The sequence below is a fragment of the Ochotona curzoniae genome, unplaced genomic scaffold (assembly GCF_017591425.1).
Source record: "Ochotona curzoniae isolate NIBS_2020 unplaced genomic scaffold, NIBS_Ocur_1.0 scaffold_3208, whole genome shotgun sequence".
Lineage (NCBI taxonomy): Eukaryota > Metazoa > Chordata > Mammalia > Lagomorpha > Ochotonidae > Ochotona > Ochotona curzoniae.
This window is the reverse complement of record NW_024467106.1, coordinates 37,103,742-37,119,726: the sequence shown is the minus strand read 5'-3', so window position 1 is coordinate 37,119,726 and position 15,985 is coordinate 37,103,742. Positions and strand designations below refer to the sequence as shown.

Sequence of the window (15,985 nt, the reverse complement as noted above, 5' to 3'; positions counted from 1 at the left end):
GGGGCCAGCACCATGACAAAACAGGTTAAGCCTTATGTACAGATGCCAGTTCGAGTCCCAACTGCTCCACTTCTGATCCAGCTCCCTATGTTCCTGGGGAAATAGCAGAAGATGGCCCAAGTCCTTGTGTCCCTACACCCACACGGAAGACCCAGAATAGGCTTCAGGCTCCTGGCTTCAGACCAGCCAGCTCCAATCCTGCAGCCATTTGAACTGAAAAACCAGAGGACGGAAAATCCCTGTGTGTATGTGTGTCTTGCCTCTCTCTGTAATCTGCCTTTCAAACACAAATAAACAAATCTTTAAAGAAGGAAGGAAGGAAAGGAGGATGAGAAAGACAGAGCGGAAAAGAAAGAGAAAGAAAGGGAGGGAGGAAAGAAGGGGAAGAAGGCAAGAAAGGAAGGGAGGAAGGGAGAGACAGAGAGGAAGGAAGGAAGGAAGGAAACAAGGAAGGGAGGGAAGAAGGGAGGGAGGGAGAAAAAACAGAAAGAAAAAAGAGAGAAAGGAAAGTTGAGAACAGAAGGAAAGGGAAGAGAAGAGAGAGAGAAGGAGGAAGGAAGAAAGGAAGAATGAATTGCTAAAAAGGACTACATCAAACATTTTTGCACAGCAAATCAACAATAAACAAAATGGAAAGGCTACTTATAGATATGAGAAACCATTTGTTCATTAACCATATCTGACAATGGCTACTAACTAAAATATGAGGAACTTGTAGCATTCAAAAAACAAAAAATAAACCACCCAACTAGACAACAGGCACAAGATCTGAATAGACATTAAAAAAAAAAAAAGATGTAAAAAATGGATAAAAGTGTTCAACATCACTAATCATCATGGAAATCAAAACCAAACTGAGAGCAGCAGTATTGTGGCAAAGTGAGTTAAGCTGTTGCCACTTACAACAACAGCACAGCAGCCCTTGTGAAGTGCCAATTTAAGTCCTGGCTACTGCTTCCAAACCAGCTATTGACTAACGAGCCTGGGAAAACAGATGACAGCTCAAGTACTGGGTCCCGGAGACCTACTAGTGTTCCAGGCTTCTGGCTTTGCCCCAGTCCAGCCCTGGACACTGCGGCCACTGGGGAGTGAAAGAGCATAGGCAAGATTCTCTGTCTCTCCTCCTTCTGTAGCTCTGCCTTTCAAACAAACTAAAAAAAACTCACAATCTCACCGCATTATCTTCCTCTCCTACCTTTGTTTCACAGAGCAATATGTCTCCCCTGTGCATAATTAGCATTATTATTAATAATAAAAACTAATCGCATTAACTTCCTTACTCCCTATAATCCTGTAAGACAGATTCTCTTCATCTTACAAATGAATAAAGTCACTTCATAGAAAATGAGTTGTTCCCCAGCTGTAAGCAACTACCTACGATGCCTTGTACCGAGGCAAGTGTTACACTGCAGGGAGAAAAGCAACCAGTAGCTAGCAGGCATTCTGGCCTGGTTAATGCCAAATTTGTATGAAGTATACCAGTGTGCCAGCAGAGTTGTCTATTATAAGTTTTGTTTGTTTTTAGGATACGTGGAGAGAGCAGGGAGCGTTGGGCTAGGACATGCCACACCAGCCCCCAGGTGGGGAGGCTGCAGGTTGTTCAGGAAAAGGGGGTCTGAGGACATACTGGAGTAGGAGGGGCTGAGGGCATTTTTGACGGTTGAAGAGTGACTTATAGGGGCTTCCAGACGAGGCCAACACACTTGCAAGTAGGTGAGGGAGATGAGTCAGGCTGGTTTAGAGGGGAGAAACTAGATGGTATGTCTGGGTCAAGCCAAGACAACTGCCCACATGGGAGACCCGAACTGGGCTAAATAGTATCGTTCAATGCCCGCCAACACAAACAAAAACTGGGGCTAGGGAGACATCCCTGGCTGGGCCTGGCTGTATTACTAGCCCACAAGTGTAGAGGCAGGGCATGGACCATGTCAGGCTGGGCAACACCCACCGGAATGTGAGAGAAACAGATTTTCGGGATGGTTCTGTAAGGAACTTGTGGGCTCACCTTTGTGGTACTACAGTACTTACTGGTTTACACAGAGAGCTGTGGTTATTGACAGGCCAACTCAGGCTGGATCGAAAAACTCACCTGACAGGAAGCCACCTGACACTCTCAGGTGCTAGAGCTGGGAGAAGGTCAGGCTGGACCAGGCTCCAACTCCCGCCAGCACAAGCAAAGTCCGGAACTGAGGGCAGACCATGCCATGCAGGGCACCTGCGTGGCACCTGCCAACACACAAGTGATCCACAGCTGGAAGCAAACCCAGTACAACTTGGGGAACTCCCCTGCTAGGCTGCAGCTCCCACTGGGGAGCATAATAACAGGGCTGTGGGCAGGCCAGGCCAGGCCACTCTGTTTGCAGCACTCTAGCATTTGTGCGAACCAGGTCTGAGGATAGTCTGTGCTGAGCCAGTCCACAACACCTGCCAGCAAGAGCTAAGACAGTGAGTAGGTCATGCCAGGCTGAGTTGAAGCATCTGCAAGCATGCACAAGATCAAGGGCTAGTGAGCCCAACACATTAGCCTAGTGGCTAAAGTCCTCACCTTGCATGAGCCGGAATCCCATATGGGCACTGGCTTATATCCCAGATGCCTGCTTATATGCTGGGAAAGAAGCCAAGAATGGCCCAAGGTTTTGGGACCATGCACCATGGTGGCAGCCCTGGAAAAAGCCCCTGGCTTAGGACTGGAGAACAAAGCTCTACCCATTGCGGCCACTTGCAGAGTGAACTAGCAGATGCAAGATCTGTCTGTCTCTCTTTCTCTCTGCAAATCTGCATTTCCAGTAAAATAAATAAACAAATAAATAAATCTTAAAAAGAAAAAAAAGATACAGGACTAGGAATGGGCCTAGTAGAGGAACTTTGGGGAATGTCCCGCTAAGCTACAGCTCCCACTGGTGAGTGTGAGAGTCACAACTGTGGACAGACTTGGCTGAGCAAGGCAACTGCAGCCACCACACGAATGTGGGCTGGGTGAGGGCAGGACAGACTAGGCTAGGCTCCAGCACCCACTGGCATTCAAAAGAGCAAAAATGGGTATGAGACAAGCCAGGCTAGGCCACAGCATCCAACAGGTCACACAAAGCCAGGTCTAGGAGTGGGCCAAGATGGGTTAGGCAGTAGTACCCCTTGCTTCGAGTTGCAGCAGATGCAAGCAAATTGGGCTAGGCTATAGCACCTTCCAATGAGTGCCAAGACTGAGAGCTGGCCATGTCAGGCTGGGCCGCAGCACCCAATGGCACTCACGAGATCCAGGGCTGGGACCAGGCCTGGTACAGAACCTAGGGAACTCCTCTGCTATGCTCCTACAGGTAAGTGCAAGGCCAGGCTAGTTTGGGCTACAGTACCTGTCAGTGTACTTGTGGGCTGGGTCTGGGTTTGGGGTTGGCTGTGCTAGGCCTGGCTGGGCCAGTCCATAGCACACTGGCACAAGTAAGAGCTGTGACTGGATGTAGGCCATCTGCCAGTTCATATGAGGGCTGAAAGTGGGTCAGGATGAGCTAGGCTGCTGGACCCACCAGCAACAACGGGGACTAGGAATGGACAGGGCTGAGCCAGGCTGCAGCACCTGCTAGTGAATACAGAGATTAAGAGTAGCCTATTTCAGACTGGGCCACAGTACCTGCTTGCATGCACAAAATCCAGGTTTGGGACTGGGCCTGGCAGCGGAACCTCAGGAACCCAGCCCTCAGCCCCTACTGGGCTGCTGCCTCATGAGAGCTGGGACTAGGGCAGGCTGCTCTGGGCAGTAATGCAGCACTCATCAGCCAGCATTTGGGTTGGTTCTGGGAGTGAGCCAGACTAGGTACCCGCTGTGACAAAAGAGAGCCAAGATGGGATCAAGCCAGCTAGCCTAGGCAGCAGAACCAACTGGCAATGCCTGGACTGGGTACAAGTTATCTCAAGCAGAGCTGCAGTATCCTCTGGTGGGCACAAAATCCAGGGCAGGGAACAGGCCTGGCAGGAGAACTGTGGCCATTCCCTTTCCAGGCTGCAGCTCCGAGCAACCCAGAACCAGGGCTGGGAGTGCAGCAGGCTGGTCTTGGTAGCAGCACCCAATGGCATAAATATGGACCAGGTCTGGGAGCGGTTTGGACTGAGCAAAGCTGCAACACCCATGGGTATGCACGAGAGTCACATGCTAGCACATGCAAAAACCAGGGCTGGGAGTGTGCCTGGTAGAGGTTATTGGGGGTCACCCAGTCTACACCACTGATGTGAGTGAAGACCGGGCCTGTGGTAGGCTGGGTTAAGTTACGTCACAGCACCCACCAGTTCACATGAGATATAGGGGTAGAACTATCAGGCAGCTACATTCACCAGTTACTGTGCATTGGCTGGTGCAGGGAATGGACTGAAACTAACACAGTACTAGCCAGCACACCTAAGAGTCAAGTCTGAGGTCACCTCAGGTGAAGTTGCCAGGGGGACTCCCCAACCAGATGGCTTGCATGTATCAGTACTGGGCCTCTACTGTTGCTGATGCCTGTACAGTAGACAGCATGCCCAGAGGCGCATGGCAGCCAGCTCATCTAGGCCAGCACAGGATTCCTAGTGCCTCTTCAGAGGATGGAAAACAGAACAGATTCGACAACTCTCCTTGCCAAGCTTTGCAGTTAATGTCTGGGGCTATTAAGCTAGATTTCCTCAACCAACAGAACTTAGATTTTCTCAACCCTAGTGCAATGAAGCCAACAATCTCAAAGCTATCAAAGCCACTCAAGTAACACCCTCAGGACACTCTTCCCCACACCAGGATCTCTAAGGTGTTATCAAATGATCGTCCTCCATCCCCACAAGCTGATGTGGTTTGACAGCAAAGATCAGTGCCCTCCCTTTCTCCCTCTACAGACCAAGAGAATAAAAAGAACTGAACATTTGTCCCCGCCATATTCCTCCACACCTGGACCTTCCCGACCCTAACTGGAGGCCCACATGGGCATGTATACATCCCTCTCAACAATGTAAACAATAATTTAAAATTTTTTGGGCCCGGCGCGATGGCGCAGTGGTTAAAGTCCTTGCCTTGCACGCCCGGGATCCCATATGGGCGCCGGTTCTAATCCCGGCAGCCCCACTTCCCATCCAGCTCCCTGCCTGTGGCCTGGGAAAGCAGTCGAGGACGACCCAGAGCTTTGGGACACTGCACCCGTGTGGGAGACCCGGAAGAGGCTCCTGGCTTCGGATCGGCATAGTATCGACCGTTGCGCTCACTTGGGGAGTGAATCATCGGACGGAAGATCTTCCTCTCTGTCTCTCCTCTCTGTATATCTGCCTTTCCAACAAAAATAAAAAAATAAATATTTTAAAAAAAATAAAATAAAATAAAATAATTTAAAATTTTTAATTAATTGTTTCAGAGATTCCAAAGCAGTTATGTTTGCAAGAAAACTTATACAGTTGCTTATAACAAAAACAGCCTCCAACGTTGATAAGCATTTGTATAATGTGATGCACACATTTTGCTCTGGGCCTCATTGTATTGCCAGAAGATAATGTTAATATCTACCTCCGAGGGTTGCTGTGCAAATCACATTCTTTCATTTATGAATGAAATGAATGAATAAATGAAATGAATGAATGAATGAAAGCACGTAAGTGCTTAGAACTGTCTACACAGTTTTTAAAATGTAGTACCATTAATATATTTGGCATATTTTGCATAGAAAATTGAATTTTGTTAAAAAAAAAACATATTTGAACAAAAGGAAAACAAATGCAATCAAGTAAAAGTTCAATTCAGGATTCTCTACAAGCAACATTAAGAAAAATAATCAATTCGCATAATTTAATAAACTTCAAGAACCTCAGAGCAACAGGTCTTGCAAATCCTTAAACCAGCTGAAGTTAATCACATTCACCTAACGCACAGTCTTGCGAAGGAGAGCCAGTAGTAGACTTAGTAAAATATGTACACTTTCCATTCTGGGGACAAAGTCTACCAATTGTAACAAAGTCAAGCAACAGCACTAGGCCTCCGATGCTTCCAGAGTAGATACTTTCCTGTGAAAACTGTAAAGAGCTTCACACAGCGTCCTTTAAATGATACCCAAAGCAGCCTATTAAAAATGGAAACAAATCTAGAGTTCAGGTTCAGCATGTGCTACTAGCTCTGGTAATCTCTGTTACCTTTTCACAAAAAAATGGTCAAGCTTGTTTTACAATTTTTCTTACTCTTCAGGAAAAATTATCAAGCTTTGGTAACTACCAAACCAATAAATGTTTTAGGTAAAAATCAACAGTAGGGGTTCCGGTGGCGTGGCCTAGCAGCTCAAGTTCTCGCCTTGAACGTCCCGGGATCCCATATGGGCCCCGGTTCTAATCCCGGCAGCTCCACTTCCCATCCAGCTCCCTGCTTGTGGCCTGAGAAAGCAGTCGAGGATGGCCCAAAGCCTTGGAACCCTGCACCCGTGTGGGAGACTTGGAAGAGGCCCCTTGTTCCTGGCTTCGGATCAGCGCAGTACCAGCCGTTGCGCTCACTTGGGGAGTGAATCATCAGACAGAAGATCTTCCTCTCTATCTCTCTTCCTCCTCTCTGTATATCTCACTTTATAATAAAAATAAATAAATCTTTTTTTAAAAATTTAAAAATTAAAAAATAAATTAAAAAATAATAATAATAGTAAAAATCAACAGTAGGGCCAGCACCCTGGTATGGTAGGTTGACCTTCTACCTGTGTCATCAAGATCCTGCATGGATGCTGGTTCATGTCCTGGTTGCTCCATTTCCAACCCAGCTCTCTACTTACAGCCTGGGAGGGCAGTGGAGGATGGTTCAGGTCCGTGGACCCTTGTGCCTATATGGGAGATGTGGAGGCAACTCCTGTCTCCTGGCTTCAGATCAGCTCAGCTCTGGCTGTTGTGACTACTTGTGAAGTGAATCCAAGGATGGGAGATTAATATTCTTTCTCTCTCTCTGTATAATTCTGTCTTTTGGGTTAAAAAAAACAAATCTTATTTTTTAAAAAATCAGTAATAGTTGATAAAATTTGTGAATGAAAGTTTGAGGTTCAGTGAAAAAACAAAATAATTGAGGGGAAAAAAACCTATGATATTGTTTCTGGTTAGATTCCCAAAGCTTTAGCATTTTTTTGCTTTAGCATCCCAATAACCATATTATAGAAATATATAAGCAAAAATATATATATAAGTATGTATACTGTAAGATACATATTTTGCTTAGAAATTAATTTTACCATCTTCATCTGTGAAACATGCTATTATCATCTAACATAATCAGATTATTAATCCAATCAGGTAAAGCATTCTAAGTAACTAACAGGGTAGCTGATAGAATATCAGGAATAGTATATTCCAAATGCAAATCAGAGATGTGATTCTGATTCAGGTTGGTATTATCATTATTCTACATCTATAGTAGTTTAAAAAAATCATCTTTTGAAAATCTGTTTAATTTTCTTGGAAAGGCATCACATTTACAGACAGAAGGAGAGACAGAGAAAAAGGTCTTCCATTCACTGATTCACTCCCCAAATGGCCACAACAGCCAGAGCTAATCCAAAACCAGGAGCCAGGAGCTTCTTCCAGGTCTCCCACGCGGGTGCAGGGTCCCAACGCTTTGGGCTACCTCAACTGCTTTCCAAGACCACAATCAAGGAGCTGGATGACATGTGAAGCAGCTAGGATATATGAACCGGTACCCATATGGGATGGAACGATTGGCCGATCGAGCCACTGTGCCAGGCCCAAGAAAATCATCTTAATCCTGAAAGCAACTAATTCCGTATCATACAGACCTAAAGGACCATTTCAAGTAAATGGTTCAATCCCTCAATGTATTACTTTCTACAAATAAAACAAAAAAAATCTTCAAAGGAATAAAAAAAATTATAGTAAAAATTAAAGCTTTTTTTTTGTAACTTACTGGCTGGCTAAATCAGATCCCAGCTTAGAGTCATCAGGTGCCTCCTGTTCCATGTCAGAGTCCACACCAGACTCACCTGAAAATGAAACAGACATGAGCCCACCACTACACAAAGTATCATCTCTAAAGAACTTCACAATCATTACATGAAACGCTTATGCTTAAAATAGTGAGTTCTTTCCAATGCCTCTTTACATATATTTCATTGCCTTTTTATTAAAATATGTGCATACATATTTTCAGACTGCATACACAGTATACACCTATTTCAAGAATTACAAGATCCCAATAAATCATTTTACACTTTTAAAAGTTCTCTCTGAAAATTAAGTCTCCATTTTGGTTCTTCTTCTAGGATGCAAATGCTAAAATCCTTAGTAAGTTCCGAAAGGAAGAAAAAAAAAGTCTCAAAATCCAAGTGTCTATCACAAAGAGCACACAGAGTAGTCCCACTTCAGGTGCACAGAGACATCACTAAGCTGCCGAGGAGCCTTCCGGCACTGCCCCTGCCCCTGCCGCAGAAACAGTGCACGGCAGGTGATAACCACTGTCAAGAATGTAATGAGGGAAATCTAAAAACTACTTCTGAAAAAAAAAATTTTTGCCTTCTCAAAATTTTCTAATTTTATAGACATATTACAGGGTACAAGCTCATGTTCTCACTTATACATTTGATTTGAAAAACCATTTATCAAATGGATTCTGAATGTGCTACTCTGATACACAAATTATATTTCTTGGTACAAATAGAAATGAAGATACTCTCCAAATAATGAAAGCAAGCTGACATGCAAGTAGGGAAAAGTAATATTTCAAGAAGCATGCTAACTATATTAATAAGCTACCTTACCTTCAAGAATCTTCAGGATTTTTTTTTCAGACAGCAGCTCTAACTGTTCCTGGCACAGTTTTTTAATTTCTTCTATTGAACAGTTCTAGAGGAAATGAGATTTTCAAACAATACCTTTACGTAATATATCTCCAACGTAAGTCAGAAAATAATTGCAAAAAAAGGTTCAAAGATCTTAACAATAAAACTAAGCATTCAAGTAGATGCACTAAATCTTTTCATGGGATGAAATCTGAAGATGTTCACATGAACATTTTCTGAGATTTGATACGAATATATAAAGTCATGTTCATGATGAAAGAATGAACTAGAAAATTTAATTTCCCAAGTATTGTTGTATCCTATTTGTATTAAGTTGTTCCTCTAAACTTTAAATAATTTAAGCTTTAGCTCTACGTATGTCAAGCCTATAATCTTGGACCGTTAAAGGCCTGCTTTCAGCACAGTAAAACTAGAATCATACTCTACTCGAATACTATTTTTTGAGGTAAGTATACAAAAACTCTCATGAATTTAACAAAACATAAGGGTACTTCGAAAGTTTGGAAGAAAATGGAAACACAGAGCATGTGAATTTTCCATGCACATTGGAAGACTCCAGTGCCATCACTACATGCCCACTGATTTTATTACTTCTTACAGCACCAAAAAGGTTCCGTGTATTTCCAATGTAGTTACTACTGTTGCCAGCACTTAATAGAATTATTCCTACATGATCAATACACTTCTTGCCTAAACATTTTTTTTCTAGGCAGAATTTTAAATATACAAAGCCATATATGGTTTCCAAAGTCCCTTCACAACATATTTTCAAGTCTCTTTCATATAAAAACATCTAATTACATACAGCATTAAATGAAACACTGGCTACTATATAGAAAGCTGCACTTCCAGGTACAGGACGACATCAAAAATCCTGTGGAAAATGAAACTAAACAAACACATGAAGTTTCCCATGAACTTTCTGAAGCCATTTCATGTGTACAGTGTGAGCATGTATGTAGTAACACAATACCTTTAACACTTCAGGAAGCATCTTCTTCAATTTCTTCTCTCCTATAATGCAAAAGCATTGCTGTAGCATCTCTTTTTTGTCAGAGATGTAGAAGCTAACGGGTTTCAATGACACAGTCAGGTCTAGTCCACCTTCTTCAAGGTCACTATGCTCTGCCAACAGCAATTCATTTTCCAAAGTTGGCAAAAGATATTTGGTTTCCTAAAATTAAAAAAATAACAAATCATTACATAATACTACCAAAAATATATGGATAAAGAATTACAGTATACGAGTATGGTATCACAGAGTTAATCTACTAAATTCTTCATTAAGCATTTTTTTTCTTTTGAAAGGCAGATCGATAAGGAGGAGAGAGAAGGTCTTTCATCTCCTGGTTCAGTCCTCAACTAGCCGCAAAGGCCAGAGTTGAGCAAATCCAAAGGTAAGAGCCAGAAGCATCTTCCAGGTCTCCCACATACATGCAGAGTCTCAAGGCTTCGGGCCGTCCTCCACTGCTTCCCCAGGCCACAAGCAAGGAGCTGGATGGGAAGCGAAGCAGTCAGGACACGAACCACTGCCTATATGGGATGCCTGTGCCACAGGGCCAATGACTGGCTTGCTGTGACACAGTGTTGGTCCCTAAGCATTTCTAATTATTTACATACTATTAATTAAAACCACAGGAAAGAATACTTAATTGTTCAGCATCCTTTACTCTTTCTCTCCATACTTCAATTGATTTAGAAAGCAGCTACAAAGAAAAGAGATAACATTTTAGTGCACACAAATAAAGGTATATTTAATATTAAGAATTTTGAAGAATTAGGATGTTCTTCCACGTCACCATTGTCTATATAAACTCATATAAGGTTTCAAAACAGGATCAAAATGTTAAACAACAAAAAGATTTTAAAATAATGCTTACCACTCCTCAAAAAATACAAATTAAATCATTTTCACACTAATCATTTTCAACAGTCCTGATAATTTAAAATATTAGCATTCACTTTGGATTCCATCTCCCAAACCACACTTAAGATCTCCAAGCAGACTGCAATAATCCTGTTTCAAACTTCCATGATCCTCAGCTTAGATTATATCAATAGCCGTTTATCTGGACTTCCTCTATCTAAACTGAAGTCTCTGTTCTATTCCGTTAGCAGATGAATTTTATACTCAGTGACTTCTTCTGGTCTTCTTGGGATGACACGGCTTGCTTAGCTCTTCCTGCTCATTCTGTCCTCTGGAAATGCTCTTTTTTTGAAAAATCCAAATGTAATCTGTTCTTCAGCTTAAAGAGGCAGCAAGGCTTTTGTACATACCAATCTCTCCCTCATCATCTTTCCTCCCCAGTTTCTCCACACCACACTATACTCACAAGATGAGCAAATTCAGAAATCTCAGGTATTATACTCCAACTCACCCCCTCCCAGAAATCTTCTCTTCCTTGATCATAAAAATCAAGATGTATTTCATATTGTGATAGAACTGTCCAAAAAATTGTACAGGTTATTAACGGTAATTAGACTTGAAAGTAGAAAACTCATGCTTTGCTACTAGAAACAGAAAATGGTGCAGTAGCTTTGGAAGGAAGAGTTTGGCAGTTCCTCAAAAAGCTGCCGTATGGTCCAGCAAACCCACTTCCAGATGCATATCCAAAAGAAACATAACATGTCTGTACAGAATTTGTATATCAATGTTCATAGCAGCATTATTCATAAAAGTCAAAGAGAAGAACAATCCAGACGGCCATTATGTGTTAGATGGGAAAACAAAATGCAATATTATTCAGCCATAGAAAAGGAAACTTGTGCTAAGAAATGTCTGTGTGCTATAGCAAGAATAAACTTTCATAATACTATACTTAACCTTGATAATACTATACTGGGGCTGGCTCAACTGGCTAATCCTCCACCTCCAAGAACCAGGATCTCATACAGGCACCAGTTTGTGTCCCATATCCTTCACTTCCCATCCAGCTGCCTACTTACGGCCTGGAAAAGCAATGGGACTCCACACCCAACTGGGAGAACCTGACAAAGCTATTGGGCTCCTGGCCTCAGATGAGATCAAATCAGCTCCAGCCATTACAGTCATTTGGGGAGTGAAACAATGGTTCAAAGATCCTTCTGTGTCTGTCCTTCTCTCTGTAAATCTGCTTTTCCAGTTAAACACACACACACACACACACACACACACACACACACACACACAAACCCACTTAAATACCATGCTAAATAAAAAGCAGACACAAAATCCCACTTTTTCCATTCATATAATGTATCCAGAAATATGTAAGTTTACAGAATTAGAAAGTAAATAAACAGTTACCTGGGGACGGAACAGCATGGAGGTACCAGGGATTATTGCTATTTTTGGAGTGATAAAACACTTTCAAAATGACTGTATTTTAAAAAAACAATGAAATCTTTTTTTGAAATGGACAAATGGCATGGCAAGCCAATAATATCTCAATAAAACTCCTGGGAAACATACAATGAAGCTGGGAGAGGTGTGGTGGTGCAACAAAGTAAACCTCTTGTTGGAATGCCCACTTTGCATACCACAGTGCCCGTGTTCAAGTCTGGATTCCACTCTCATTCCACCTTCCTACTGATACATACTGTGGGAGGAAGCAGGTGATGGCTCCGATACCCTGACACCTGTGTGGGACACCAGGACTTTGTTCTTGGGCTCAGCTTTTATCTGGCACAGTCCTGGATGTTTCTGGCACTAAAGGAGTGAAGCACCATGCCAGACCTCTCTCTATGTGCCTGTACACATCTCAAAGACTTTTTTTAAACAACATGATCTAATCAAGAGAAAGATGTGTGATTTTATCAACAAAATGCTAAAAACCATCTGTTAAAATTCAACAGGCCCAAGTAAACTAGAAGAAAACTTTCCTAACCTTATCAAATCTGTCTCTCTCAAAAATCTATCACAAATATATTCATTGGTAAAATATCAGAAATGTTTCCATTCAAAAAATAAGGGGGGAGGGAGGAGAATAGGAAGAATGCTGCAAAAACAAAACAAAACAACAAGAAAAAGTTAGTGTTAAAAGGAGCAGACAAAGCTCATTGCAACCAGAAACATTTTGGAGAAAATTTAAACAATTTTTTTAGTTGTATGTGGCTATATGTAATAAAATAAATAAATCACCTATGCATCCAAAACTCTCAATTTAAAGATGTCATGTTAAAAACACTGCAATAAGAATAAATGTTGTGTAATCTTAAACAGGAAAGTTCCTTCTACAGAACAAAATCCTGGGACCTACGCAGTGACATACTGGTTGATCCTTCCCCAGCAACCTATTTGAGCTCCAGTTTATGTTGTATCTGCTCCACTTTCCATTCAGCCTTCTGTTTTACCGCCTGGGAAAACAGGGAAAGATGACCCAAACCCTTGGGCCTGTGCACCCTCAGGAGTTCCTGGCTCCAAACTAGCCCAGTTCTGGCTGCTGTGACCATTTAGGTAATAAGCAGCAGACGGAAGATCTCTGTCTCTCCCTATCTCTAACTCTGACCAAGTAAAATAAAATAAATCTTTAAAGAGAGAAAGACAGAAAGTAAAATCCAGAAGGCTAAACTAGCCTGCGTTTTGACTACAAAGAAATCACCAGTAGGTTGGCATCATAGCTCAAAGGCCAGTCCTCCAACCTGTAGCTTCAGCAACCCAAATGAGCGCTGGTTCGTGTCCCACCTGCTTTACTTGTGATGCAACTCTCTGCTTATGGCCTGGGAAAACACTGAAGCATGGCCCAAGTGTTTGGGACCCTGCACTCATTTGAGAGACCCAGAAGAGGCTCTTGGCTCCCAGCTTTGGATCAGCTCAGCTCTGGCCATTGTAGGCATTTGCAGAGTGAACCAGTAGACACAAGACCTTCTCTCTGTAAATCTGCCCTTCACAAAAAATACAACTTCAAAAAAAAAATCACCAGCTTTCAAACACAATGAACACTTTACTATTGTAACAGTTGTAATTATTGTAAACTATTGCCTTTGAAGTATACATCCCTACAAAAGGCTTAGAGTCAAACTGTATGTAAATGCACTTAGAAATTACCAATCAAAACATGGAAACAAAGAGAAAAACAGGCAGAATATATGTATGGAATCAATGACAAACAAAAACAAAAATGCTCAACTTCAGTCTTAATCAGGAAAGTATAAATAAATGCAACTGCACAGTTAGGTTGATCCACTGGTTTTGCAAATCTTTAAAACATGAATTTTAAAGGTTAGCAAACACTTTATGAACTACAACCAGTGAAGTCTTCTATGTAGCCCCTGCTTCCTGAAATTGCAAAAACTGATGAAGTCATTTCACTCCTGAGACTATTTCACATTCCAGCTCATCTTCTGCATAAGATTGTATCTACAAGGGTTTGCCTTTTGTGTTGTATTAACATACCGAAATGCACCATAACATGATGGAAAATATATAGAAAGACACGTATGCCAACAGCTCAGCTGTATTACCCAGCACAATGGAGGCGCCCCGTAAAGCTTACATGTGGAAACTTTCCAAAACATGTGTGTGACACTGGGTGATGAAAAGACTGGGCCAAAAGCCACTAAAGGGAAAGCACGTAGCCCTTTATTTCTGGGTTGAATGAATTTCAGGCATTTATTCATTTTATGATTTGTAAACTTGTTTCTTTACAACGGTGGTGGCTGAGGAGGCTGATGGCAAATAGCGAACGTGCTTTCGGTAGTCAAGATACTAGATTCCAATCCAGGCACTAGTCACCTCCGGGACTGTGCGGGAAAGCTCCTCAACCTCCAGGGCCTCGTCTGCTCATGTGTCATGTGCACTTTATCAGAAGTGAACACGAAGAGAGAAGTAAAGCGAACGGCTCACAAGGATACCGAGAGCTCGCTTCCAGCTGACACTGTGTGGGGACCGAGGACAACCCCAGGAATGGTAAGGGGCAATTTTTTTTTTTTCTTTTTAAGGACCCAGTAGATTCAGAAACTTTTCGTCCAAACCCTGGGGGGGGGATTTGGGGGTGGGCACTCGGGCCGGTGCCCCATCACTCCTGCACCTGCCTCCTGGGCAGCAGGGGATCCAGGAAGCGGCCAGGGGGAGCGCACGCACCTGCTGCAGGGAGCCCGAGACGCCGGACGACGAGTCCGTGCTCCTCCGCTTGCGGCTCCCCCAGCTGCTGCCCCCGCTGCCCCCGCCGGTCACACTGCCCGTGAGGCTGGCGTTCCCGCAGCAGCTGACGCTCCCGCAGCCGCTCGTGCTCCCGCAGCCGCTCGTGCTGCCGCTGCCGCTGCCGCCCACGGCGGGGACGGGCTCAGGGGCCGCCACGGTCGCGGCCACCTCCTGGCCGCTACGCCTGCGCCGCTTCTCCCGGGAAGACTTCTTCCCCGTCATGATCGCTCCGCTGCAACCATCCAGGGAAAGCCCTCCGTCTCCCGAGCGACCGAAAGCTCCCTCCTCCGGAGGCAGGCACCTGGCGGCGGCGTCGCCGGCTGTGCGTCACTTCCGGCCTCGGCGCAGAGCGTGGTGAGGCATTTCTGGAGGCGGGGTCGGGGCGGGCCGCGGGGCGTGTTGGGGTTGGGAGGGCGACGCTGGTGCCGGTGGGTTTTCTCACGCGTGTATTCAGCGAGGGTGGAAAGCGCACCGTTACAGAGGCTCTATACCTTGCTGATCGTAGTCTTCAGTGTTTCTTGCTTTTACAGCAATACTCCATAAAGTAAAAGTGCGATTTCTACCTCTCCATTTTCATTTGTTTCCCAATTTTATAACATTTAGCCACACGGAACAGTAGAAAAAGTAGGGAACGGTACTTTCATTACCTTCAACACCTAGCAAAGCTTTCTTTCTCTTTTCTTGTAGTTACAGAATTGTGTTACGAGTAGGGGTCTTGCACTTCCTTGTTCTTCACCCTTGGGCTTATTTCTAGCCTGACTCCTTGTTGATTCTAGGCACTTAGCTCCGGTACTTTATTATGCCCTTAATTTACTTAACTAATAATTAAGTAGTAGCATGAGGCTGTTAAACCAGTCTTTCGCTTTTCAAAATAATGCAGTCATTAACAGTCATTCTCCTTAGGATGTTTTCCACCCAAAAAAGATAGGAGAATCCGCAGCATCTTGACTTTTTTGTTGTTGTTGTTGTTCTTGTTACAGACTCCTGTGAAAAAGGACAGTAAATTTAAAATATCACTCATACACTGAAATACTTGTTTAAAATTTATCCTGACATTTTAATACTAGAGTTTCCCATTCTTGGT

The 15,985-nt window shown here is 43.4% G+C and overlaps 1 protein-coding gene across 3 annotated transcripts in view; it reads right to left on the bottom strand.

The window, feature by feature from the left end:
• CAAP1 (caspase activity and apoptosis inhibitor 1) overlaps window positions 1-15,183 on the bottom strand; it is a 59,282-nt gene extending 44,099 nt beyond the window's left edge. Inside the window, exons 1-6 of one of the 3 annotated variants that reach the window (XM_041004563.1) lie at window positions 12,067-12,106; window positions 11,159-11,223; window positions 10,433-10,486; window positions 9,754-9,954; window positions 8,739-8,823; window positions 7,889-7,964 (exon numbers count right to left, since the gene is read on the bottom strand). In XM_041004563.1, the coding sequence (XP_040860497.1) occupies window positions 7,889-7,964; window positions 8,739-8,823; window positions 9,754-9,822 (230 nt within the window). In that variant the 5' untranslated portion in view covers window positions 9,823-9,954; window positions 10,433-10,486; window positions 11,159-11,223; window positions 12,067-12,106. Of the gene's footprint in view, window positions 1-7,888; window positions 7,965-8,738; window positions 8,824-9,753; window positions 9,955-10,432; window positions 10,487-11,158; window positions 11,224-12,066; window positions 12,107-14,841 lie in introns of those variants that run through there. The other 2 variants (XM_041004561.1, XM_041004562.1) reach the window with 2 other exon arrangements.
• Between the last annotated feature and the right edge of the window lie 802 nt (window positions 15,184-15,985).